General features: G+C 42.2%; 1 protein-coding gene across 1 annotated transcript in view; it reads right to left on the bottom strand.

Annotated features, from left to right (window-relative positions):
• Window positions 1–26,421, bottom strand: part of PDS5A (PDS5 cohesin associated factor A) — a 183,707-nt gene that overhangs the window by 67,433 nt on the left and 89,853 nt on the right. Inside the window, 5 exon segments of the mRNA XM_038399415.2 lie at window positions 461–574; window positions 3,741–3,892; window positions 9,478–9,623; window positions 12,530–12,624; window positions 20,418–20,533. Of these exon segments, the coding sequence (XP_038255343.1) occupies window positions 461–574; window positions 3,741–3,892; window positions 9,478–9,623; window positions 12,530–12,624; window positions 20,418–20,533 (623 nt within the window).

The following is a 26,421-nucleotide window of genomic DNA, read 5'->3' as shown; positions in this document are numbered from 1 at the left end:
ATTGTAGTTATCCATCTGGAATCAGCATTTAAAAATATGTGTACTTGAAATACCTTGAAACTATAATTGCAAACAATATTGAGAATTCATTAGTTATTATTGTTTTGTTCATCTTTTGATAGCACAGTGGGGGATCTGGATGATAGATGCTGTACAAACACTATGGAGGACCTGCACAGAGAAGTGATACTGCACAGAGAAGTTTCCAATCTAAGAAACAATTACATAAATAAAAATCAGTTTAGTTAATTTCACCAGCTATTAATGTCTAAATCCAGAGGATTTAGAGTTCTCAAATTACTTGACTAACAAGATCAAGTCTTGTCATTACCAGTACTTTGACAATGAGCTAGCAAAAAAGACTGATCATTTTCTATCAAAAGGCATATGCTGGAAAATACTCAAAAGAAAGATATATTTTAAAAGCATCTAAGCAGCCTACTTTTCTACCTCTACTCACTTGACAGCATTTGGATCCAAGCTAGCATATAAATAGTACAAGCATTTCATTCTCTCTTCTGTTTCCAAATTGTGTGGGACAAGATACTGAGCAAAGATTTTCTCTACCAGTAACCTGCAGAAAAGAGAAAAAGTTTAAATAATTCTTTAATACCGTACATTTCCAAAGTCATCCATAATGTCAGATTAATTGTAAAACAGAGATCCTGACCTCTTGAGGTCACTTGTAGCCCTACATTTCTATGATTTTATGCTATACCGGCACTGGAACCTTCTCCTAATGGGTAGAAGAAGGTAATAACTATCTGCTTTCCACAGGTTTCCTTCCTGCTGCTATTGGAAAGGTGTGAAAGAAATGCCCAGATGAACTCTCCCCCATTCCTTCAGATGCCAAGAAAAATGGACCTTAATCACCCATGATATTCTCCTCTCTCCCTCTAGATTCTTCGAATAACTAGTCTCAGGATCTCTCCTTGTCGCTATTCTCATTTAAAGGGGAACAGAAAGAGTGTGCACACCCTTGAGTAAAAAACACAAAAGCAGAATACAATAAGAAGCTGAAGAAAAGGTAGAATTAGCAAAATGTCTCAAAAGGTAAGGATAGTATTAGAGAAACAGAAACAATGTATTTAAAACTGCTGATATTTATAATAAAAAAAACTGAGGACAAACACCACTGAAAAAGATGGAGGTAAACATACAGCAAGATATACTTAAGAAAAAAGAGTGAAGGGAAAACAAAGTGGGCAAAGTTAAATTTCTCAACTTCTTTTATAGAAACTTTGATTAAAGAACTTCACAATAAAGTAGTTGCAGTTTATATGATTATATGTAAATAAAATATAAAAACAGACTGCACAACAGATAAGCTTTAATCCCACAGTGATATAATTGCAGACCAAAAAACACATTAAAAGAACATTTTTAGGGTTGCAAAGTCAAGCTCAAAAACGTTAGGCAGTGACAAAATTAAGGCTGTCTGTGTAACCATTCTGCATGTGTGTGATGATACAAACATGATCACATACTATTTCCCAGCACCCTCTCCAGTTTTATTTAGTGCACAGGATGGATAGTGCTCAAGGACTGAGACGGCTGTTCAATAACTCTTTTTATCCCCATCATTCAGTGTGGCCCTGAGGGTTTTCACAGAAGAGGAACAAAGTCACAGAGAAAATGACCAAAATTTGCAGAAGACTACACTAATGAGACACATAGGGCCTGATTTTCAGAGGACATAGCATTTTAATAGTGCTCTGTAAGCTCAAAGCACTGTACACACATTAAGTTAACCCCTGCAACACTACGTTTGAGGGTCGTGGGTAAGTATTCTTACATTCATTTACAGATGGGGAAACTGAAACAAGACAGACAAAATCATTTACCATACCACAGAGCAAGTCAGCTAGGATTGGAACTCAGTGCTTTTGAACCCCAACAGTGGTTCATCCCACCAAATCACACTGTCATAATATTGGAGAGAATGAGCATTCACAGCTCTCATTGACTTCAGCTGTAGTTGTAAGCATCAAGCACCTCTACAAATCAAGCCCCAATTTTTTTCAAGTTGGGCACCCAGAAAATAAGTAGCATACAACTAGTGGGCACCTGGGAAAATGCTGGTCTAAATGATTTGCCCAGAATTACAAAAGGAATCTATGGCAGAAACAGAAACCTAATCTCCTCAGTGGCATTCAACTGCCTTAACTATGACAAAATTCTGTGACAGACTGATAATATCCTATATTATCCTGAATAAACCTTATGGAATTAAGATAAACTTTACTGAATGAAGTTTAAACTTACTGAATTAGAGTTAACGCTTTTGGAGCTCATTGTATTGCAAATGCAAATGTTTATGTACTATTGTGAGAGTTTACGGAATTAAGCAGAAAAACAAGATTAATGAAATCAGTGGAAAGATTTAGGAAGTTCAAAAGTCTTTTTGGAACAATACATATAAAGTGGATTTCTTTCAGAAACACACTGAGGTGAGGGGAATGCAAATTCTCTCCCTCCAAAGCCAACCTTCTGAAGATATACAAAGGGTCTCTCTCCCCAGGGTGTACTACCTACCTGCTTCTGGAAACTCCAGTTCAAAAACTCCTGGGCTGTATAAAAAGGGAACTGAATATGTTATGAGGGTGCTTGTTCTGAGATGAAGCCACAAGGATGGCCCTAGGATGAGGTATTAAAATACTGCGCTTGCCAGAGCCCATGTGAGAGTTAGGATGAACTCTGGTAAGCTTATTAGCACAGGTTCTTTTATGGTTTTTAATATGTTTTCTCCGTTATTCTTTACCTTAAGAATAAAGTAGACTTGCTTAGAAAGAACTGTGTAGTAACTTATATCTGTAGCAATTACACCGTTATCTGTCTCTGAAGAGAAGACAACAAGATATCTTTGGGCAACCTGTCTGCACTGGGAAGAACAAGTGAAGGTACAGGAACTGTCCAACCTGAGAATACCCTGATCAACAGGCAGAGAGATGCATTTCTCCACCCAAGAGAGGCAACTGCTGTGGAACTGAAAGCCAAGAGTGGGTACCCTTGCTGAATCAATGACAGGAAAATACAGGTGCAGTTGCCATAACATGACACACACTTTCTCTTCTTTCAGTCCTCTGCCTCATTCATTCCACAATTCTAATTTTTGCAACAAGTGAGGCAAGGGTTCTACAGACAACCACCTCATTCACTAGGCTAACACTGATTTATTCCCTGCACACTATCCATCTTGTGCACTGAAGGAGGCATGGGTCCTATTAAAAAAAAAAGTACCTCATGTAATTAAAGACTGTATTATTATGCATACCTATGAAAGCAGAATTAAGGTTGCACAGGGAATGATGGATTTTAGCACTCAGCCTTAGCAACCTTTACTGACAAAAAAACCCTCCACAACAAACAAAAACTGAGTACAGGAGAAGCAAAAGTAGAGTCTTTTTCTAATCAGCAGTCAGTCAGTTTAAGAAAGAAAAAGCTAGCCATCGTCTCAGATCTAGATCCAAGTCTATAATTTAGGGCTAGATACAAAAAAAACCTGAACATCCTAAACAGCTTAGTGCAAATAACACCATGTCTTTAATAGGGGGTGGGGTGGGAGTGTTGAATTAATTCCGAATCTATTTGAAACACTTACAGCACTAATGTTTAAAATGTGCCATGAGGACATCATTAGTATCTTCTAACAAATTCCTCAGGATAAGTCTACACTTTTGTTCTTCAAAATATTTCTTATAGCTTTATAATTAAATTTATGAAGGCTTAAATTGACTCACTTGTCATCAATGCTATTCTGATAATATATGTGCAAAAGTTTATCCTTTATCCAGCTCACTTTCTCTGCAGCATCTTTGCCAGCCTCAGCATGAAGACAATATTTCTTGTATAGCTGGGCAAGTCCCATCATAGCTTCTTTTCTTACTCGCCACTTAAGAGAAAAATACGTTTATTAAATATCTATCACAAACACACACAACATATGCTAAATGCAATGAAGTGAGAAAGACAAAGTTAACAGACAGATGCAGTAAACACTCTTAACTTTAATTCATGGAAGCAACCAGAACAGAACAGAACAATGTTTCATTTAGTTGGGTATTACTGTCTCCTACATAATGATCTACATTGGAAGCTTCAGAAGATCCAACTTTTCCTCTCTCTCCACCCCAAAGAAGTTCATGAAGCTGCAACTGTGAAATTTGTACTTTTGGAGAGAATTTCTTCCACATCTCAGCTAGTCCTGAAGTATGAGAATTCATAGTGCTTGTGACAGACTCACAATGTCCTGAATTTATTTTATTGAATTACATTAAACCTTACTGAACTAAGGTTCATACTTTGGTGGTATATTATATTCGAAATGCAAATGTTTATGTACTATTGTGAGATTGTATAGAAATTCTTTAACAGAAAGAAAAGATTAATGCAATCTCTGGAAGGTATCATGAAGTTCAAAGGTCTTTTTGGAAAAATAGGTGTGATGAGGATTTCCTAGTAAATACCTTGGGTTGAGAGGGATGCAAATTCTCCCCTCAGAAGACAACCTTTGAATATATGCCCAACGAGAGAGAGATTCATTGTGTACTAATTACCTGCATCTGGAAACTCCAGATCAAAGACCCTGAAAGGGCAAACTGAACAGGTTATGAGTATGATTGTCTTAGCTTAAGCTATGATAAACTGATAACCCCAAGGACTCCCCAGGGTCGGGGTTAAAGGACTTATCTTTTCAGAATCCATGTTAGGGCTGGAGTTAATTCTAGTAAGCCTATTACCATACATTTATACTGTTTTGTTGTTTTTAATGTTTTTTTCTTTAATACTTTTTACCTTAAGGATAAAGTAGGTCTGCTTAGAAAGAACTGTGCAGTAGTTATAACTGTTGATAATCACTCTCTGGAGAGAAAGAAAGCAGGTGTCCTTCAGGCAACATGACTATGCTGGGAAATACAGAGTACTGTGGAGTCTGGGAATACCCCAGTCAGAAGGGAGAGACACAGAGGTCTTCACGCAGGAAAGGCAATAGCCGAGGGGACATATTGGTGCAGTTCCCCTGAACTGTGATAGTGCTCATAATTTTTTAATCCTATCTAGTGTAATTGCATTCATGTAGTGTGTCTAATCTCATTCCAATTTTACTAAACTATTTGCCTCCATACTGTCCACTCTTTTTATAAAGCTCTTATGCCTCCCTCTCAGTATTTTTCATTAGTGGCAATGCTCAAAGGCCCCAATTATGATAGTGGTCCTACCCCAAAGAGGTTACGTAAAAAATGAATTCTGATTTCAATCCATCGTTGTATGGAAGTGTCTCAAATCCTATTTTGCTCTAACCACTTTCTATTTCTACCAATTCCTTTTTCAGACGGAATAACCAAAATTAACCCATTATTTATCCCAAGGACCTTGTTGAGTTGATGAGAGAACTTTCATCTTGCCAAATCATTGCAAACTAAAGTCCCCCATTCTAAAATTGACAGTGCATGGACAATTTGCTATATCCACATAGAACCCCACTGAAGTTAATGGGGCTTTCTACATGAACAGAGAAGTCTGCTCATACACCATCAATTGAAGAGTCAGGGGCTATACCATATAAAGAGGGAACAATCAGATCCATGTTTTGCCATATATTTCTTAAATCACAAAACAATTCACAATCAGTAACATTGGATGTAGGTAAAAGGCAAGACACTATGAATTTGCCACTAGGTGGCATGACATATCATGCAGATTTTAGAACAAAAAACTTTCAAGTACACATAAAATCAATATATAAGTTATAAAATATTTACATCTTTGTGGGTATTTGCCTACTTACCTAGCAACTAAAACAAACTAAGAAGAAAAAGTATTACAAAAATACTTATCTTTCAAAAAGTAGTAAAATGCTGTTTTCCACATTTAGATGTAGATGTTCCCATCTTGAGCTACGTGTTCATTAGATATCATACAGGAGACAGGAAAGACTGAGTTGTCATTGGGAAGAAAGAAGGAAGGTGAAGGAGAAGGATTAGGAGGAAAGGTTTTAGAAAAATTCAGCTTTGGACAGGTTATGCTTAAGATGGCAGTAGAACGTCCATCAAAAGGAGATATCAGAAGCAGCTTGAAATGTGAAATCGGTAGGCTTGGGAATCACTGGCACAAAGGTAGTAGTTGAAATCATGGGAACAAAGGGGGGCATTAACAGAGAGAACAAGGGAGGGTAGAATCCTGAGAGAATGCCATCAGATGAAGGAGAAATTCAGATATCACAGTGATGGGTGTGGAAAAGAATCTATAGCAAAAAGGGAAGATAAGGAGCTATTATATGAAAAACTGAAAGATCAGTCAGTAGGGTACTGATCACAGTCAAAGAAGCCGAGAGAGAAGAGAAACAAAAGTTGGAGAACGAGATCATCAGCATCAAAGGCAGCAGAATGATAAAGAAGGATAAGGATAGAAAAGCGCTCTTTTGATTTAGCTCAAAAGAGGTTTAAATACCTTGGTCAAAACCTTCCTGGGATACCTGGTACAATTAATCTCTTCTGTACCTGGGTGTGACAACAGTTTCATAACGTTCCGAAGAACCCTTTATTTGTCAGAAAGGCCCTTCTTCAGTTTTCTATTAAATCCAGGATAGAAAAATCACCGGCTTCCCCTTTTTCTCAATTCAAGGGGTCTCAAAAACAGAAGCCAGGAAGGTTGTCAGCTCCCAAAATGCTTTTGAATCCTCCTTCAGTGGTGAAGGAAAAGTTAAAACGGGAGATACTCAGGGAAGTGGTTAAAGAGAGAAGGGAGCTTGGAGTCTGTTCCTTTGGTTTCTCATCCCAAAGCTACTCATTAAAGTAGACTGACACAAGAGTCTCTTCCTGAGGAAGGGAAAAGTCCCTAGCTGGTCTAGGATGTTTGGGCAAATGGGAACTTGAGCCAACTTTCAAAGGCTGTCCCAAAACTTTCCTTCAATAAGCGCCTTCCTAGAGAATTGAGATGAGACGGCACCATTCAACTTGGAGTCCTAAGACAAAATGACATGTTTCAACAGAAGAGGAAAGCGTTTGAATCATTTCTGCAATGTCCTTTCTACAAGCAGGCTGGATCTTTAGAAAAAGAGCTCTCTTGGAGGACTCTCGTGGATCAGACATTTTCAGTTCCCCTCTCCTGGAAGCACTAAGACAACTTACACCAATGAACAGAACTAAGTCAGTAGTCTACAAAATCTTTGAATAGCTGAATAAAAAGAGTAGCCCAAAAAGAATCAGATGGAAACAAATGAATGGACGTGTGTCAAGAACAAGGGCTTGTCCAAGGGGAATATGAACTGTGGAAAGCAAGTATTGTCTTCACAAGAACTAGCAGGTACTTATGCAGAAGAATAATTAAATGAGGTTTAAAGCCTATATCCAGGACTCAAAAGATTACTAGATTCATAATGAGGAGGTAGTCACAAGCAGATATAGAAGAATAAGGCAAAAGCTTAAAAAAAAATTGAAGAATGCTGAGAGCTCACAAAAGTTATACAAGTCTCCCTACTCACTTTGAAAGACAACTAAAATACACAGGAGTGAAAGCCTTTTAAAAACACCATGTTATACTACTTTTTACCTCAAATAGTTGTGTGTGCTTTGTAGCCATTTCCAGTCAGCTGTCAATTTTTATTTTTCCCAGAATTTAAGTCCATTAAGCTCTTTTCAGAGATGAATCCCATAAAGAAACCCCATCTACAGCTGAAGTTAGTCTTCACTGAAAAGTTTCTGGGAGGGTGCCTGATTCCTTTAGGCCAATCACACTGTCAGACCTCTGGCTAGTGAGGAGCTGATGGTGAAATCCACAATATTCCTGGCAGAATAATGATCTCATTTCCCTGATATATAGCCCCTGCTCAGACACACCGCCTGCATTTGAACAGTCTGCCTTCTAGCGAGAATTAATTTAGCCACTGCATTCTAATTTAGTGGTCTCTAAAGTGGGGTGCGCAAGATGATCGACTGGGGGGGCGCAGCAGGAGGAGTGCTGCCGGAGCAAAAGGGCAGCGTGGCAGGAGGAGCACCGCTGGAGGGGAAAAAAAGGGGTGGGGGAGCAGGGGCAGCTGCGCAGTCAGTGGCCGGAAAGAAGCAGCACTTTCCCCTTCAAAGCCAGCCGGAGAGAAGCAGCACTTTGAAGGGGAAAGCGCCATTTCTCTCCAGCCGCTGGCTACGCGGCTGCCTCTGCTCCTCCCGAGTCCTCCAGCCCGTGCTCTCAGGGCCATATTCCGAAAGAGCCACAGGCCAGGGCCCTGGGGACCCCTTAGCCCCTACATTCCAGGTGGCCCTGTCTGCCCCCGGGGTGGGGGGGGAGCTCCCAGAATCGTGGCCATGGGGTGATGCTGTGCTGCGCAGAGCCACCTGCACACACACTGCACCAAACAGGAGCTGTCGCAGGTAAGCGCTCTGCACCTCCTGCCTGCCCCAGCCCTGAGCCTCCTCCCGCACCCCAACCCTGAGCGCCCTCCCACTCTCTAACTCCCTCCCACACCCCCCACCCTGAGCACCCCGCCACACCTAACTCCCTCCCAGACCCCGCACTCCAACCTGAGCGCCTGCTGTATCACAAAGTGTTAAACCAAGATTTTCAATTTCTTTTTTTAATTTCGTTTTTTAATTTCTACTTTTTGTGTATGTTTTATAATTTACACAATATATTAGTACAGTAGTACATGTATATAATTTATACATAAATAAATATATATATATTAGGGGTGCGTGCTCAAAATTTTTTTTTACTGATAAGGGTGCGCGATCAAAAAAGTTTGGAAGTCACTGTTTTAATTAACTGCACAAAACTGTAACCTATACCCTCAATGCATAGAAGATTCAGGTTGGACAGGAATCTACAGCGTGCCCTTGTTGCCAAGAAGGCTAACGACATTGTGGGCTCTATAAGTAGGGGCATTGCCTGCAGATCGAGGGAGGTGATTGTTCCCCTCTCTTTGACATTGGTGAGGCCTCATCTGGAGTAGTGTGTCCAATTTTGGGCCCCACACTACAAGAAGGATGTGGAAAAATTGGAAAGAGTCCAGTGGAGAGCAACAAAAATGATTAGGGGGCTGGAGCACATGACTTATGAGGAAAGGCTGAGGGAACTGGGATTGTTTAATCTGCAGAAGAGAAGAATGAGGGGGAATTTGATAGCTGCTTTCAACTACCTGAAAGGGGGTTCCAAAGAGGATGGATCTAGACTGTTCTGAGTGGTACCAGATGACAGAACAAGGAGTAATGGTCTCAAGTTGCAGTGGGGGAGGTTTAGGTTGGATATTAGGAAAAACTTTTTCACTAAGAGGGTGGTGAAGCACTGGGATGGGTTACCTAGGGAGGTGGTGGAATCTCCTTCCTTTGAAGTTTTTAAGGTCAGGCTGGGATGATTTAGTTGGGGATTGGTCCTGCTTTGAGCAGGGGGTTGGACTAGATGACCTCCTGAGGTCCCTTCCAACTCTGATATTCTATGGTTCTATGATTTAAAGGTGGAAATTATGGCAAATAAAATATTATACTTTACCCGTTTATCTAGTGTTCTTTCCCTTACAAAGCCAAGTAGCTGGTCATTGACTAAAGAAAGATCTCTCTTCCCAGCAGTTATAATTGTAACAATGACATCATGTCGAATCGCTTCTTCTGGGTCATGTGATCTAACCTTCAAGTACTCTGTTACAATTTTAAAAAAAATAAAACAAAATCAATTACAATGAAAAGTATACTCAAGTGCTTTTGTTGCAGATGCACAACAAATGACAGTTTATTAGAGAAATTAAAACAACTACACAAGCCTCAGTCAAAATGTACAACTATATCATCTACTGCACATGAAATTGTATATAATAATTCTCAGCCCAAGGTGTTTACAATATAAGTAATACACTAAAAATGTTGTAAATCAATAAAGATTTGTTTGAGTCAGAAGTGACAAAATTCCGAGTTAAGGCTGAAACTCGGATCACTGTTCCTCAATATTTTAGATTATGATGTTTGTAACACACTGTTCTATAATGCCCTGAGGGAGCATTATTTCACAGAAGCATGATCCATCACAACAGACTAAATTAAGGATTTTATTTTAGTCATAGTGCAATCTTGTCAATTTAAATAGCATCATTAATATCTAAATATAGAAATCATCATCAAAATCCTATCTTTGCCTTAATGCGTTAATTTAAAAAAATCTTGTAGAAAAATCCTTTACAGTGTAATTTGGGGGGGAGGTGGGGGGAGAGGATTTGCAACAACATTCTGCAACAGCTCCCTGAGAGTTACCAGTTCTTCAAAATACATATCAGAATCTTTAAAACGGTCTCTTTAAACAGACTATATTGATTTTATGACTTTATAGTTAGATACCTTTTAATAAGAATTTTTTTTGCCGTGTTCATTGTAATGATTACTTGAAAATTGTTACAGGGTCATTGTGTCATCTAGTATTTATGGACTACTTGAGTACATCAAATATAGACTCAACAGGCCACAACACAGCTCAAATTACGTAGTGTATGCGTGGAACTGGCCAATATCCAATAGAAACCCTAATGAGATCAAACTCATTTACAGTTACAACTTAAACCATATCTGAACCAGAGCGCTTCCAAGGGTGAAAAGTTAGTATTCTCTAAACTACTAGCCAACCTACTAATCCCTTTTTTAAAAATTCTAGAGAAACAGTGAATAGAAATTAAAAGATTTATTTCCTGCTTTAGCTGCAAATCACAATGCAAACTTAACCACGGAGTCACAACCGACATCTCTCTAATCAGACCACATATAAACTTGAACAATTTTATCTTAAGACCCCCACTTATATTCCTTTACCTAAAATACTTAGAATATATCTTTCCAAAGAATATTACTGAGGTCTGGTCTACACTTAAATCTTAGATCGACAGTGCTCAAGGCTATAGAAAATCCACATCTAAGTACCACAGTTATGCCGATCTAGTCCCTGGTGTAAATGAAGCTAAAGCAACAGAAGCATTCCTCCATCCAACCTAGCTACCATTGTTCAGGGAGGTGGAGTTCCTACAATGATGAAGTGCCTTGCATAACAACAGGTTTCAGAGTAGCAGCCGTGTTAGTCTGTATTCGCAAAAAAGAAAAGAAGTACTTGTGGCATCTTAGAGACTAATGAATTTTTTAGTCTTTAAGGTGCCACAAGTACTTCTTTTCTTTTTTATAATGATGAAAATACCCCTTTCACTGATGTAGTCTTTGTCTACACCACAGGATTATAGTGGTGCAGCTATGGCACTGTAGCTATGCTACTATAGTTCCCATAACAGATATAGCTAAGAAGAGACCTGCCGAAGAATGCAGATGTCTGAACAGCGAAACATAAGCCATGTCTACACTACCGGCTAAATCGGCACTGCTGTGATTGAAGCAGTAGAATTGATTTAGCAGGCCTGGTGAAGACATGCTAAGTCAATGGGCGAACACTCTCCCATCAACATATGTACTCCACCTCCCCAACTGGTAGAAGCTATGTCAATGGAAGAACGTCTCCCATTGACGTAGTGTGGTGTAGATACCACTGGAAGTCGTTCTAAATTATGTCGACTTCAGTTACATAACTTGCATAAATGAACTAGTGTTACTCAAATCGATTTACAGCGTTAGTGTAGACTAAGCCATAGTCTGGTGCATCAATACTAGCAAGTGAAGACAAGCAAAACTAATATTTTCCAGAGATTCCACAATACTGTGGGCACAAATTGAGTCTTAGCAATAATGCTTTATTCCACAATTCCAAAATACGTGAACCATTTTAAAAAAAGGAAAATACAGACTTATTTGCCTACTTTATAAAAATCTGCTCATTCACCTTCAGCAATTACTCAAACATCTGGTTTAAGGGGAAAAAAATCTACTGGTAAGTGTCCTGACTTTCAGTGTGCCAAGCATTCAGTTCCTACTGAAGTCAGTGGGATTTATTGGTGCTCATCACCACTGAAAATGAGACCAAGCATGCTGAGCACATACCATGTGATTATGGTATTAAAAAAAAAAAAAAGTGTGGGGCAAAGGGGACTGAAAAATGAAAATACGCCAAAGGATGTAATTGGTCTTTGTGTTATGTTCTTCCATCCCTGCTTTCCAATTTTCACAATTTAAAACTGGCTATAATTTTGGTCTGCAGGAGGAATTTAATCTTTAGATCATGGGTGGGATTTTATAGATCAATAGAAGCAGAGTTAGGAAAATGCTGAGTACTTCTGAAAATCCCATTCCATATGCTCAATGGTTAACCTGCTCTGTCAAGGGCCAAGATTTCATCAAAATTTGATATGATGAGGTTAAAACTAATTCTACATAGGATAATTTCAATTGGACCATCTTTGTTCTATGAGGCTGGCTTCAAAACATACCCAATGCAAAATGCCTACTTTTAAAAAACTCTCTCTCGCCTTCTACAGGAAAATCTAACTTAAACGAATGCGTTAGTACTCCCCATCCAGCACAGGCAAGTCCGGTCTTAACATATTTCAGAACCATATTGCTATGTACTTGAAACAATTGCCTCCCTCAGACAAAAATTATTTCAAACTTTGAATTATGCATCTTACCGGTGAGGTCTTTTGCTAAATCCGGATGGTTCATTAAACAATGACTGGCAAATTTCACACTTTCTAATCTCACAGGGACATGGATATCATTAAATCTAGAGGATGGAAAATGATGCATGTTAATTTTTGGATTATCTTTAAAAATTAATGTTACTCTTTACATGTCACTGTTACGTCAACTGCATAAAAATAATTTTAGAGTACAAAATACATAAAATAGAATTTGCCTTACTCTCCATTAGGTTTTCAAAAATGTAAAGCTCAAAATGCTTCTTGTGAAAAAAAAAAAAAAAGAGGGCAAAAAGTATCAGGATAGCAATAATACACTTAAATAGAGCCAAGATTACACCCTTGGAGTGTTGAAAATAAGAATCCTCTAATATAATGTTGCATTTGGATATTAGGAAATACTATTTCACTAGGAGGGTGGTGAGGCACTGGAATAGGTTACCTAGGGAGGTGGTAGAATCTCCATCCTTAGAAGTTTTTAAGGCCCGGCTTGACAAAGCCTTGGCTAGGATGATTTAGTTGGTGTTGGTCCTGCTTTGAGCAGGGGGTTGGACTAGATGACCTCCTGAGGTCTCTTCCAACCCTAATATTCTATGATTTTAAATTGATATTTACTTTTTTTTTTTTAAAGTATGTGGACATGCACGAACACAAAAAAAACCACCAACAAAAACATACACAAATGTCCAGGGAGAGTGAAGTATTGTATCGGAGGTATTTAATAAATACATTGAAAAGATGCTTTTAGGTATAACTTTATGCACCATCATAAACAAGGCTCTTATATTTTGGATCTTTGAACACACAATTCCTGGTCTTAAGGCAATCTCTTTGCAAATTAACTTTCAATTATTTCTGTTTTAAAACACTTAACATGGATCAAAGATTCCCTATTTTAAAACTCTATTTAATGGAAATCATAAAAACGTAAGAATGACCATACTGGGTCAGACCAATGGTCCATCTACCCCAATATCCTGTCTTCTAAAAGTATCCAGTGCCAGATGTTTCAAAGGGAATGAACAGAATAGGTGATCCATCCCCATTGTCCAGTCCTGGCATCTGGCAGTCAGAGGCTTAGGGACATTCAGAGCATGTGGCTGACCATCTTGGCTAATAGTCAATGATGGACCTATCCTCCAGGAACTGCTCTAATTCTTTTTTAAATCGAGGTATAGTTTTGGCCTTCACAACATCCCCGGCAATGAGTTCCACAGGTTTACTGAGCGTTGTGTGAAGAATTACTTCCTTTTGTTTGTTTTAAACTGCTGCCTATTAATTTCATTGGGTGACCCCTGTTTCTTGTGTTGTCACTTTCTCCACACCATTCATGATTTTATGTAGACCTCTATCATACTCCTTTTGTCATCTCTTTTCTAAGTCTTTTTAATCTCTCCTCATATGGAAGCTGTTTCATACCCCTTATTTTTGTTGCCCTTCACTGTACCTTTTCCAATTCTAATATATCTTTTCTGAGATGGGGCAACCAGAAGTGCATGGTGTATTCAAGGTGTGGATGGATTTACATAGTGTCATTATGATATTTACGGTCTTATCTAACCCTTTCCTAATGGTTTCTAATATTGTTAGCTTTTTTTGGCTGCCGTTGCACATTGAAAAAATGGTTACCCACCTTTTTGTAACTGTTATTCTTCAAGATATGTTGCTCATGTCCATTCTATTCTAGGTGTGCGTGCAGCCACATGCACAATCAGACTTTTGCTTTAGCGGTATCTGTAGGGACAGCTGTGGCGCCCACTAGAGTGCCATGCTCATGTGGCGATATATCAGGCGTTGCTAACCCTATGCCCTCTCAGTTCCTTCTTGCTGGCAACTCTGACAGAGGGGTAGTAGGGCAGGTAATGGAATGGACATGAACACCACATCTCAAAGAACAACAGTTACGAAAAGGTGGGTAACTGTTTTTTCTTCAAGTACTTCTTCACGTCAATTCCACTCTAGGTGACTAACGAGTAGTATCCCTGCAGGTGGGCTCAGAGTTCACGGTTGTGCGGCTTGCAGCACTGCTCTTCCGAAGCCAGCATAGTCTCAAGTTTGTTAGGTAAGGGCATAGTGAAACGTGAACATGTGAATGGACGGCCAGGTAGCAGCCTTGCAGATATCCTGAAAGGGCACTTGGACCAGGAAGGCCGACGAAGAGGCTTGAGCTCTAGCTGAGTGAGTGGTGACAATTGACAGCGGAATCATAGCAGAAATGGATGCAGGAGGTGATCCAAGACGAAATTCTCTGGATAGACACTGAACAACCCTTCATCCTATCTGCCACAGCGACGAACAACTGAGTCAATTTACAAAATTGACTGGTCCTCTTCATGTAGAAGGCCAGCAGTCTCCTGATGTCCAGGGTATGCAATCTATGCTCCTCCTCAGACTTATAAAGTTTTAGACAGGAGACTGGCAAGAATATGTCCTGGCTCTTGTGAAACCACCTTGGGGCAGGAAAGCAGGGCGTGGCCACAGCTGGACCATGTCCTTGAAGAACATGGTATACAGTGGTTCTGAGGTGAGTGCCCTAATCTCGGAAACCCCCCATGCAGAAGTTATTGCCACTTGGAACATCATCTTCCAGGAGAGCAGAAGAAGAGAACAGGATGCCAAGAGCTCAAAGGGGGCTTGCATGAGCTGCATGACCACCAGGTTAAGGTCCCATGGAAGGAAAGGATCCCAGGCTCGAGGGTAGTCGCTCCAGAATCTTCAGGAACCAGACCGTCATGCCATGCACGAAGACCTACCTTCCCTGGAACAGAGGGTAAAAGGCCGTTACAGCAGCCAAGTGGACCTTAACAGATGAAAGTGACAACCCTGAAATTTAAGATGCACAAGGCAGTCCAGGATCAGCTGCAGTGAGGCCTGTGCAAGCCTAATCCCCCGGGTCAAAGCCCAGCATATAAAACATTTCAATTTGGCCATATAAGTAGCCCTAGTGGAGGGCTTTCAGCTTCCCATACGGACCTGCTTGACTCAGGTTGTGCACTCCTGCTCCTCAGAACTCAGCCAGGGAGCAACCAAGCTGTCAGGTGCAGCAACACCAGGTTTGGGTGCAAGAGCCTGCTGTGATTCTGCAACAGGAGTTCCGGCCAGTGGAGCAGTGGCATCAGGGCCAATACCGACAGGTCCAGAAACATACTGAACTAGTGCTGGCAAGGCCAAGCTGGGGCGATGAGTACAACCTTGGCCCTGTCCTGCTTGACCTTCATAAGGACCCTGTGGGGCAACGGCACCAGCGGAAAAGCATACATCAGAGCCCCCGACTATGGAAGCAGAAAGGCATCTGACCAGGAGTACCTGTCAAGCCCCCAGAATGAGCAGAACTGGTGGCACTTTGTGTTCTGGCAAGTCACAAACAGATCCACCCGGGGAGACCCCCACTTTCGAAAAAACTTGTTGACCACCTCACGGTGGAGAGACCACTTGTAGTGAGACGAGAAGGTCCTGCTGAGGTGATCCACCAGAACATACCTGGCTCCAGGGAGGTGCACTGCCAAAAGATGAATGGCATGCTGCACACAGAAGTCCCAGAGTTGGAGGCTACTTGGCAAAGGGCTGAGGGCCTGGATCTGCCTTACTTGTTGACATAAAACATCGCAGTGGTGTTGTCTGTCAGGAAATGAACCACCTTGCCCTGCAACTGGGATCGAAAAGCCTGGCAGGCCTGGCAAATCACCCTGAGCTCCTTGACAATTAAATGGAGGGAGCAGTCGACCCCTGACCAGCAGCCTTGAGTACTGAGCTCTCCCAGGTGGGCTCCCCATCCAAGGTCTGAGGCATCAGACACCGGAGTCAGCGACAGGGACAGGGCCGTGAAGGGAATTCCCTGCAGGATCGGTACAGGATCCAGCCACCATGCCAGGGATACTCGGACAGAGTCAGGCACCTTGACTACCAGGTCCAGGTCATGTCTGTTGGGGATGCAGACCAATGCCAACCATCCCAGCAATGTGCGGAGGTGAAGCTGGGCGTGGCAGACCACATATGTGCAGGCCTCCACATGACCTAACAACTTTAGGCAGATACAGGCAGTGGTGAGCAGATGATCCCTCACACGGGAGATAACTTCCGACATGGCTCGGAAACGGGACTCCGGGAAGAACGCCCTTGCCCACATGGAGTCAAGAACCACCCCAATTAATTTTATCTGTTGCACAGATACAAGGGTTGACTTCTCCTTTACTAACAGGCTTAGATTGAGGCTGCTCTGCACATGATCCCACGATCTGCCCTTGATGAGCCAATCATCAAGATAAGGATAGACCTGGACTGCCTGGCATCTCAAGTAAGTGGCTATAGGGGCCAGGCATTTTGTAAAGACACTGGGGGCTGAGGACAGGCCAAAGGGGAGCACCATAAACTGGAAATGGTGCTGGCCCACCATGAAGCACAGGAACGCTTGTGTCCTGGGAAGACAGAGGTATGGAAACAAGCATCTTTTGGCATACCAGTCGCCAAGATCTAGGGAGGGAATGATGGAGGCCAGGGATACCTTGAGAAACTTTGACTTCTTGAGGTATTTGTTGAGTCATTGCAGGTCCAGAATGAGATGTAGGCCCTCTTTCATCTTCTGGATTAGGAAATAGCAAGAGTAGACCCCTTTTCCCCTCATTTCCTGAGGAAGCTTACGTCCTCAGCCAGTCACAACTGCAGTAGGTTGTCCACTTCCTGAATGAGAAGTTGCTCATGAGAATGGTCCCCAAAGAGGACAGGGAAGAGGTGGGGTGGGAGGGAAGGGTGGCCGTAAACTGGAGGATGTAGCCTGATGACACTACATCTAATACCCAATGGTATGAGGTGACCCTTGATCAGGCTTAACGGAAGAGGTAGAGGTGGTCCAGGAAAAAGCAGGACAGACCCAGGGAGGTGACAGATGCACCATTCCCAAGCGCGCACACAAAATGAGTGCTTCTGGTCCCCAGGGTGTTTTGTCGGGACAGGCTATGCCAGCGAGTGGGTGGATGAAGGGAGTCGGCAGTTAAACCCTGCATCCCTTCTCCTCGCAGACCCCTACCGAGGCTGCCAGTGCCTTGGTGGCGGGGGAGGCCGGAACAGCTGCTGTGCAGGCTGAGGAGTATGCATCCCCAATGAACGGAGTGTAGCTCAGATGTCCTTTAGCCATCCAATCTTGGGTCCATTTGGTCGGAAAACAGCCCAACTGTCAAATGGGAGGTCCTGAATGGAGGTCTGCACCTTCTGGGACAGGCCGGCAGTCTGGAGCCTCCAACTGCGCCACACGACCACTGCTGAGGCGACCCAGGCCATCTGGAGGGAGCACCGAGCTGCCGGGGTACCTTCTTCCACCAGAGACCCAAATTCCTAGGCCGCCTCCTGGGACGCAGTGTCCTTAAACTTAAGGAGAGACTTCCACAAGTTACAATAACAACACCCCAAGAGGGCCTGATGGTTCGCTACCCAAAACTGGAGACTGGCCGTGGAATAAATCTTGCATCCAAACAAGTCCAGTCTTTTGGCCTCTTTATTCTTGGGGATGGAACTGGCAGATCCTTGTTGATCCTTTTAAATGGCTGCCGATAAGATCGATGACCATGGGGGAGAGTGGGTGTGTAAGTATTCAAATCTCTTAGCCAGGACAAAATACTTCTTTTCCGCCCTCTTGGAAGTGTGCGGGAGGGAGATGGGGCAATATTCAGGACCCCTTTGTGCACCGGGAGTGTGACCCATGCTGGGGTGGACGTGGAGAGCACACTGAACAACGTGTTCACCAACTCTGCCATTTCCTCCGCTTTGATCCCTAAGTTAGTGGCCACCTGACAGAGCAGTGATACTCCTTGAAGTCATCCAGTGGACTAGCCTTGGAGGGCCCCGCCACTGCCTTGTCCAGAGAGGAGGAGGATGACTGGACCACTGGGGGAGGGCCTAGGGCATCATCACCTGCTGGGGAGGAAGGTCTCAGGGTGGGCACCGGTTCCTCCACCGTGTCCACCGGCACGTCCTGTATCAAGCCCGGTGCCACCAGTAGCAACCTTGCTTTGTTCAATGTGGCGATCGAGGACTGGCAGGATTGGGGCAACAGCATGACAGGCACACCCCAGGCGTTCCAATAGGGCCATCATGCTGGCCACTGGCCCTGCTGCCAGGTAGGCATCGCCACCGCGGATATACCCTCCGGAGCCCAGTCATGCTGCTGCCTAGGCGGGTGGGGGAGGGGGAGGCTAAACTCTCTCTCTGTGCTGGAGAAGTCCTCCTCCTCTGGTGACCAGGGTGGGGTCATCGAGAGCTGGGTCTGGAGGCTAACTGTTGTAGCAGGTGACTAGTGCTGGGAACGGTCCGACCAGTTTCAGGAGCAAAGACAACGATGCTGAGCTGGGGAGCATCCCTGAGGTCTTGGTGACATTGACCACTGGCACAGAAACGACTGGTGCTGACTGTGGGACAAGCAGTGTCTCTCTCTGGGTGAGTCCCGGTGCAAGGGTGGAGACCAGGAGCACAGTGTCTACGACCTGTAAAGGCAAACTGGTGACCTGGGCTAATACAGAGACCAAGGGCACGGAAACATAGGGCTCTGCTTTGGTTCCGGAGACCGATGGCGCTCACTTGTCTTGTGCAAGACCCTCATGGCAGGCTTACCCTCACAGAGAGCCTTAGCAGGTCCAGCACGCAGCACCAGTTGCGGCGGGAGCGCTTCCTGCTCTCCGGCCGCCGGGAATTGAGAGAGCGTCACCTGTGCCATCAGCCTGGGTCCACTACCACTCCCCAGAGTCGGTGGCGGGTCCCTGAGGGGGGGGTGGTACTCCCTGGGGCAGATCCCCCTTGCAGCTCTTGTGTGGGTGGGCAGCCCGAGCAGGGTGCTTTGCCCAATGCCCCTTGATCCGGCTTGCTCGGCGTCGGGTCCCTCTTTTTAGCCTTCTTCTTAGGTACCAGCGAAGGAGACCAGTGGCAGGACAAGCCCAGTGCTGGGGTGTACTGAACACCGAGGCTGAAGTATTGGGTGTTGTATCTGGCTGGGCTGGTTGCGAGGCCGGACATAGAGCAGTCTCCATGAGGAGGGCCCTCAAGTGAGTTTTGCGTTCTTTCTGTGTCCTGGGACGAAAGTTCTTACAGATGCAACACTTCTCTTATGTCAGATTCTCCCAGGCTCTTCAAAACAGCAAAAGTCTCCGACAACTGTGCACGCGGGCGTGCACATAACTAGAAGGAATCAACATGAGCAAGCACTCGAAGAAGAACAGATGTTTTCAGAGAACTATCCACAATACCACTCAAGAAAGACCTTGGAGTTAACAGCTAATTTAGACCCCATCATTTTATATGTATAGTTGGGATTATGTTTTCCAATATGCATTACTTTGCATTGATCAACACTGAATTTCATCTGCCATTTTGTTATCCAGTCACCCAGTTTTGTGAAATCCCTTTGTAACTTTTCACAATCTGCTTTGAACTTAACGATCTTCAGTCATTTTGTAATGTCTGCAAAATTTGCCACCTCATTATTTACCCCTCTTTCCAGATCATCTATGACTATATGTTGAACAGCACTGGTCCCAGTACTGCTCCCTGGAGGACAAGGCTATTTAGTCTCTCCATTCCGAAAACTGACCATTTATTCCTATCCTTTGTTTCCTGTCTTTTAACCAGTGACTGCTCCAAGAGACAACCCTCCCTGTTATCCCATGACAGTTTGGTATGTTTAAGAGCCTTTAGTTAGGTACTTTGTCAAAGGCTTTCTGAAAGTTCAAATACAATGCATATCAAATCTTCCTGCCCAAATAAAAAACAAATTAACTATAGATTTTGAAAACACAGGAAATGCTGGAAAAAAGTGTTTCTTAATAACAGCACTATTAGGAATACTTAGCAATTGTAAAAAATAAAAATTCTGAAGTTGGTCTGTATGTTTTCTCACCGTCCAAGAAAGCACTGCCAAAGAGGACGATTTTGTGTTGCGAGATCAGAATCTTTAGAGCCAAATAGTTTAGCTAGAAGTCGAACAACAGCCAAACGCTCTTCTCCATCATTACTCTAAAACCAAAAAGAAACAGATAAACCATTAAATCGTTAACTGTCCAAATACAGCTATAAAGGAAATTATGACTTCTCATATTTGTACTGGTTACAATGCAGAATTCCTCTCTACCCCCTCACCCCTCCATCCCCCAACAATGAGTTACTATGTTAAAATATTTATTTTAATTTAATTAAATAAAATTTCTCCAATTCTTAAATTTCATTTAACACAGTTAAAATTGGACACTAATCTGTTTTTCATTGTTAATATAACTTGGTTATTTTGTACTTTATGAAGGTTTTAATGATATAGATTATAGAAATGAATTACTGGTATAGGTTTATCGTATAGTGGAATCTAGACATCTCTGAATATGTCCTACCAAAGACTATTTATATAAGTGTGAGTAATATACTCAGAAAGATCACACTTCTGTAAGGTACTTCAGCATATGCCTAACTTTAAGAATGAGTAGTCCTAATTACTTCAAATGTACTGCCTTACATGGATAAAATTAGGTATGTGCTTAAGTACCTTCCTGAATCAGGGACAAAAAAACGGTAAACAGACTAACTGATAGAGAACTTTAAAAAAAATTCAACAAATCTGTAATTTTTTTTCCTAACAGTAGTGTATTACATTTTTAAGCATTTTTTTTAAACTGCACATTTAGACCTCTATTGCTCAATAGCAAAATTTAACAGATTACACAGCTCCACTAACACTCTAGAGAGTCTCATCCAGTCAGCTTCAGCCATACGGATGATAGCTATAAAGCAAGAAAGGTGGTTTTCAATTATATGAAATTGAAATTTGTTTTTCAAGCAAAAAATAAGATTGTATCTTTGTTCCATAATGATACTCAGATTTTCTTTAACTCTAGTCATGTAACATTAGGACCATCAGACAAAAATGACAGCAAACACTCTGTTACCTACTAAACCAACATACAAAATTCACTGAATGGATAGCTGTCCACTTCCAAACAAGTAATCTTTCATTTAGAAAGAAAAATACACATGCAGTAGTTTATGTACTACATAACTCCAGTAATTTTAAACGTCCTTTTTATAGTCAATGATGTAGTTTATTTTTATTTTAAAATGTATTTTAACAAATATAATGTGGAAAAGTTTGAGACATTTATTAAATTAAATGTTGACGTGAAAAAGATGATTATCATCAAAGCAGGAGATATTTAGGCTGCAATTTTCAAAGGGAAGTTAGGTACCAAAATCCTATTGAAAATCATTAGCAGCTCGGTGCTTATTCTCTGACAATCACAATTTAATATTTATTTCCAGTTGTATCCACAATGGGGGAAGGTGCTTTCCAAACACATAAAAGAAGGCACACCACCTGCCCTAAGGTGCTCATAATTTCAACACAGACAGATTTTATGTTGACAATTAAAAAACAGGATGAATAAGCTATTCCCCAGCTGCTACTCAGGATTTTCATGATAAGTCAGGTAACTTTCTAACTGGTTATAAGACTGATAAGTAACTTAGAAATACTTATCGTGCTACAAAAATTTTGTTAACATACCATATACTTTGTTTCAGTTTTCCCTACCCTTTGTCTACTTATCAGCCCACTTTCTCCACACTCTTTTCCTCCACATAGTAAAGTTAAATTGCAACCTCTTACTGACTACACTAAATGAAAAGTCCTTGCTCACAAAGAGCAAACTCTCTACCTATCCAGTTCCATGGAAAATTTTGCATACAGCTCTTGAAAAAGTCATCGTATGCTCAGTTAGATAAAACAAAAATAAATTAGTATTAACTAGCTAGACTATTACAGTTGAAAAGCAAGGTTACTTACCTTACAGTAATGATTTGTTTAAGATGTGCAGTCCCTAGCTGTATTCCATTCTGGGTACATATGAGTTCTATGTCCCTAAGGCAGGAAGATTCTTACTAGCAGTATCCTTTGGTCAGCACCCATGCTCTTCCTCTCCTCGTGCTCCGATCCAAAGGCAGAAGGGGTGGTGTGGATCAACCACCTCTCCAGTTCCTTCTCTAATGTGAATCAAGTCTATGATCCGAAGCAGAGGGGAAGAAGAGCAAGTAGTGGAATACAGATAGGAAACATGCATCTCTAACAACTCCAGTTACTACAAGGTAAGTAACTTTTCTTTCTTCTTCTAGTACTGGTCCCTATATGTATTCCACTCGGTGATTGACAAGCAATACTCAAGATGGAGGATGGATGACTGCAGGACCCAAAGAATGCGTCAACTGCAGAGTCTTGCACCAGGGCACTGTCTCGTGAAAGTCTGAATAGAACTCCGCATGGCTGCTTTACATATGTCAAGGAGAGGCACCTCCTGAAGCAAAGCTACCAAAGTGGCTTTTGCTGTGGCAGAGTGGCTTGCTCCTCCACTGTACAGAGTGTATCAAATAACCGGTAACAGAGCAAGATGCAGCCCAAAATCCACTCGGATACCTCTTGTCCTTTCATACATTCTGCCAGAACCACAAATAGCCTAGTGATCTCCTTAAGGGTTTTGTTTTCTGAAGACAGAAAGCCAACGCCCAATGCATGTCCAGAGAATGGAATATCTGCTTCTCATTGGTGGTCTGCGGCTCAGGAAAAAACACAAGCAAGCATACAGTCTAATTCATATAGAAGTCCAAGATAACACTGGTGATGAACTTACGGTGCAGTCTCCATGAAATGTTATCCATATGGAAAATGGTACTTTGTGCATAGGCCACAAGGGCCACAGGTTCGCCTAGCCTTCTAGCCGAAGTGATGGCCATCAAGAAGATAAATGAGAAAGTAAGCATGTTGCTAATGCTTCAAATGGTAGCTTAGCTAGAGCTGAAAGGAACAAGTTGAAATCCCATGTCAGAGCAGGTCTAGTTATTGGAGGGAAGGTTCTGAGCAAGCCTTTCAGGGAGCTAAGGGAAAGAACAGAGGTTTTCTAGGTGAATAGTCAGTTTAAAATAGTGGGAATGTCCATCTCCTCTGAAGATATTTGGTGACACTGAGCCCAAATAGAGAATCTTTACCACTCAGCTAAGTAATACCTTCTGGTGGATTCCTTCCTGCTGTTGTTAAGCACGACTTTAACAGCTATTGGATATTTCTGTTCTAAGTTTGACACCTATCGACTAAGCCATGAGATGAGTAGCTTCAGATTTGGATGCCTGATCTTGCCCTTGTCCTGTGTGAGGTGGTCTGAGAAAGAGTGGTGGACAGGATGAAAGACAGAGGAGGAGGGGGAACTAGAACTGTCTTGGCCACCTGAGAGTGATGAGGCTAATCACTATTTTGTCCTGCTAGGTTTTTCTGAGAATTTGAGGTCAGAATGAGAGTGGGAGAATGGCTTACATCAAATATCTCATCCCCTGGAGTCTGATTGTGTGCTCCCCTGGAGCAGTACATTGTGCATTTCTTGTTCTGTAATGCAAGCAGATTCAAAGATGGAGATATCTCCATTACAGGAATATGTCTTTCACTACTGAGTTGTAGATCTCCTGTTCATGTTCCATTGAGAATTATCCTATGATACTGTTCGCTAGGGTATTCTGTATTTCCAGAAGATGAACTGCTAATAAGGTAATCTGATGACAAATACACCAGTTCCACAGGTCACTATGCCAAGGGGCGTAGATCTTGCTCCCCCTTGCTTGTTTACATAAAATATATTTGACATATTGTCTGACAGCACCGGAATACATGGGTATGAATGAATAATATTGTATTGCTTGCAGGCCTTTCAGACTGCTCTCAGTTCCAGAAGATTTATGCATCCTGGACTTGCATGTTCCCCGAGCTGTGTGTTCATCCAGACGAGCACCCCAGCCTACAAGGGAAATATCCATAATTCACGTCTTCTCAGGAGGTGGTGGAGCAAAAGGAACTACACATACCTGTTCCCTGTCCTGCCACTAAGCCAGACAGTCTCATACTCTGGGAGGAAGCATAAATAATTTGTCCATACTGTGCCTGCTTGGCACATACAGCATTTTCTTGTGGACCGTGAAGTCAGAGCCTTCTCAAATGGTGTCATATAGACGCAAGAAGTTATGTGAACCTGGAGGATAAGGCATGACCGAACCCTTTTTTGGGGGCTCTTTCTGAACCAGTTGATCAGAATGTTCACAGATTGAAACCTGCCCACAGGGAGGTAAGTTTTGCCCATGATCACATCTACAGTATCTTTAATGAAGTCTAATAGTCTGTAGGTTCACGTACCTCCTAATGAGACTTTCCTATCAGAAGTCAATAATCTAGGTATGGACAGACAATAGAACTGTCATGTCAGAAGTGTGCTGCGATTACTGAAAGCACTTTTGTAAACATTCTAAGTGCTGCTGCCAGACCAAAGGGAAGCACTCTGCACGGATAGTGGCTTGCACCTATCATGGTGTAGGATCATACAAAGAGTTAAATTAGTCTGGCTAAAGAAAATATATGCTTTGCAGTTTATGTAAAATGTGTTTAGCAGTCACTGAAAGGCCTTGAAATATGGCACACTATACTGAAAACACTGGATTTGGAATGTGGCTTAATTGAAAAACTGGACCTGCAAGATAACTGATAAGATAAGAGAAAAAATCTTTGAGACGAGGCCCCAATTATATGGGTGGTTATAAATGGTTTTAGCAAAGAAAGGAATTCACAAAGTAGTGACTATAGCCATGTAGGGTCCAATAGATAAGATATAAAAGAGCAAGTTCTTAGATGGTTCACTGCTAGCGTCTGCTTATCCAAGCTGGAGCCAGCCAACGTGGATTTGAGCTCATAGGTCTAGTCCTGTTGTAAGTGTCTGATACTACTTATGACTGCACATTACTATAATAGGTATAATGATTGCTTAGGCATTCAAGGCAAGTTTGGAGCAGCTGTATAAATACCATTCAGCCTTTGAATTTAATAGAGGAATTTATGGTTAAATTGATGTTGTGGTGATACCCTGTATTAATAAGAATAAGAATAATTCCAACATATGAACCTCCAGTGGGAGAAGGTTATGACAGTCCTCCTTTCATATCAGAATTGCCTGATGAACAAAATGTGGGCTCCATCTCCAAAGGTGGTGCCGTTGGAATCATCGATGAGAAAATAGCTAGACTGGTAGAGGGAGTAGGAGACCAGCTTCTTTCATAACCTTTGTGGACTGACAGTGTCTGGATTTCCCCTGTAAAGACTGGTTCTGATAAGATGGGAGATTCCAGATCTGGCAGGATGGTGATGTCCTCCACAGTGCTACCATGTGGCGCCCTCTCTCTCTCGTTGATGCTGATGGTGTATGGGTCGGTCATCCGTCCTTCGCCAGTAATGGAGGTCGTATTGGTCTAGGCTCATGACTCTCTTTGCTCATTACCAATGGGCCTGCTTCTGCCAATTGTGCCGAAGTGGAAATGATCTCAGTCTTTGAAGCCTGTGGTGACCTCAATGGGCTTTCGAGCTTTCCAGCACTGGGTGCTGAGAGTCATCTGATCTCAAGGGTGGAGGGCAGTGGTTTTCAAATGAGGGGGTCCACCAACCCCAGGGGGTCTGCAGACTATGTCTAAGGGGTCCGCATTCTCCAGGTGGTGTTTCCTAACTCTAAACTCCCATGGTTGATAGGTTCAGGGCAGGAAGGAGCAACAGATACTGCATTTAGAGGACATACGAGCTATTTCAAGGCACTAGAGGTACCTTTCGTGGACATCACTAACCAGGGGCAGGAGACAATTCTTGAAGCCCAGAATCCTGGGCATAACTGGAGTCCCATACCCCATAGCAAAGTTTTTCATGCCACAATCCCCTTTGGGCTCACCTCTGTTAACGGAACCACCCAGGCTCAGAGGTGGCAGATTTGAAAATTAACAACACAAATAACCATTTTTATATCATCCCACTACTCCACACAAGACAATAACATGATCCTCAATTTATATTA

The sequence above is a fragment of the Dermochelys coriacea genome, chromosome 4 (genome assembly GCF_009764565.3).
Source record: "Dermochelys coriacea isolate rDerCor1 chromosome 4, rDerCor1.pri.v4, whole genome shotgun sequence".
Lineage (NCBI taxonomy): Eukaryota > Metazoa > Chordata > Testudines > Dermochelyidae > Dermochelys > Dermochelys coriacea.
Note: the sequence above shows the minus strand (reverse complement) of the source record. Positions and strands in the feature narration are given on the sequence as shown.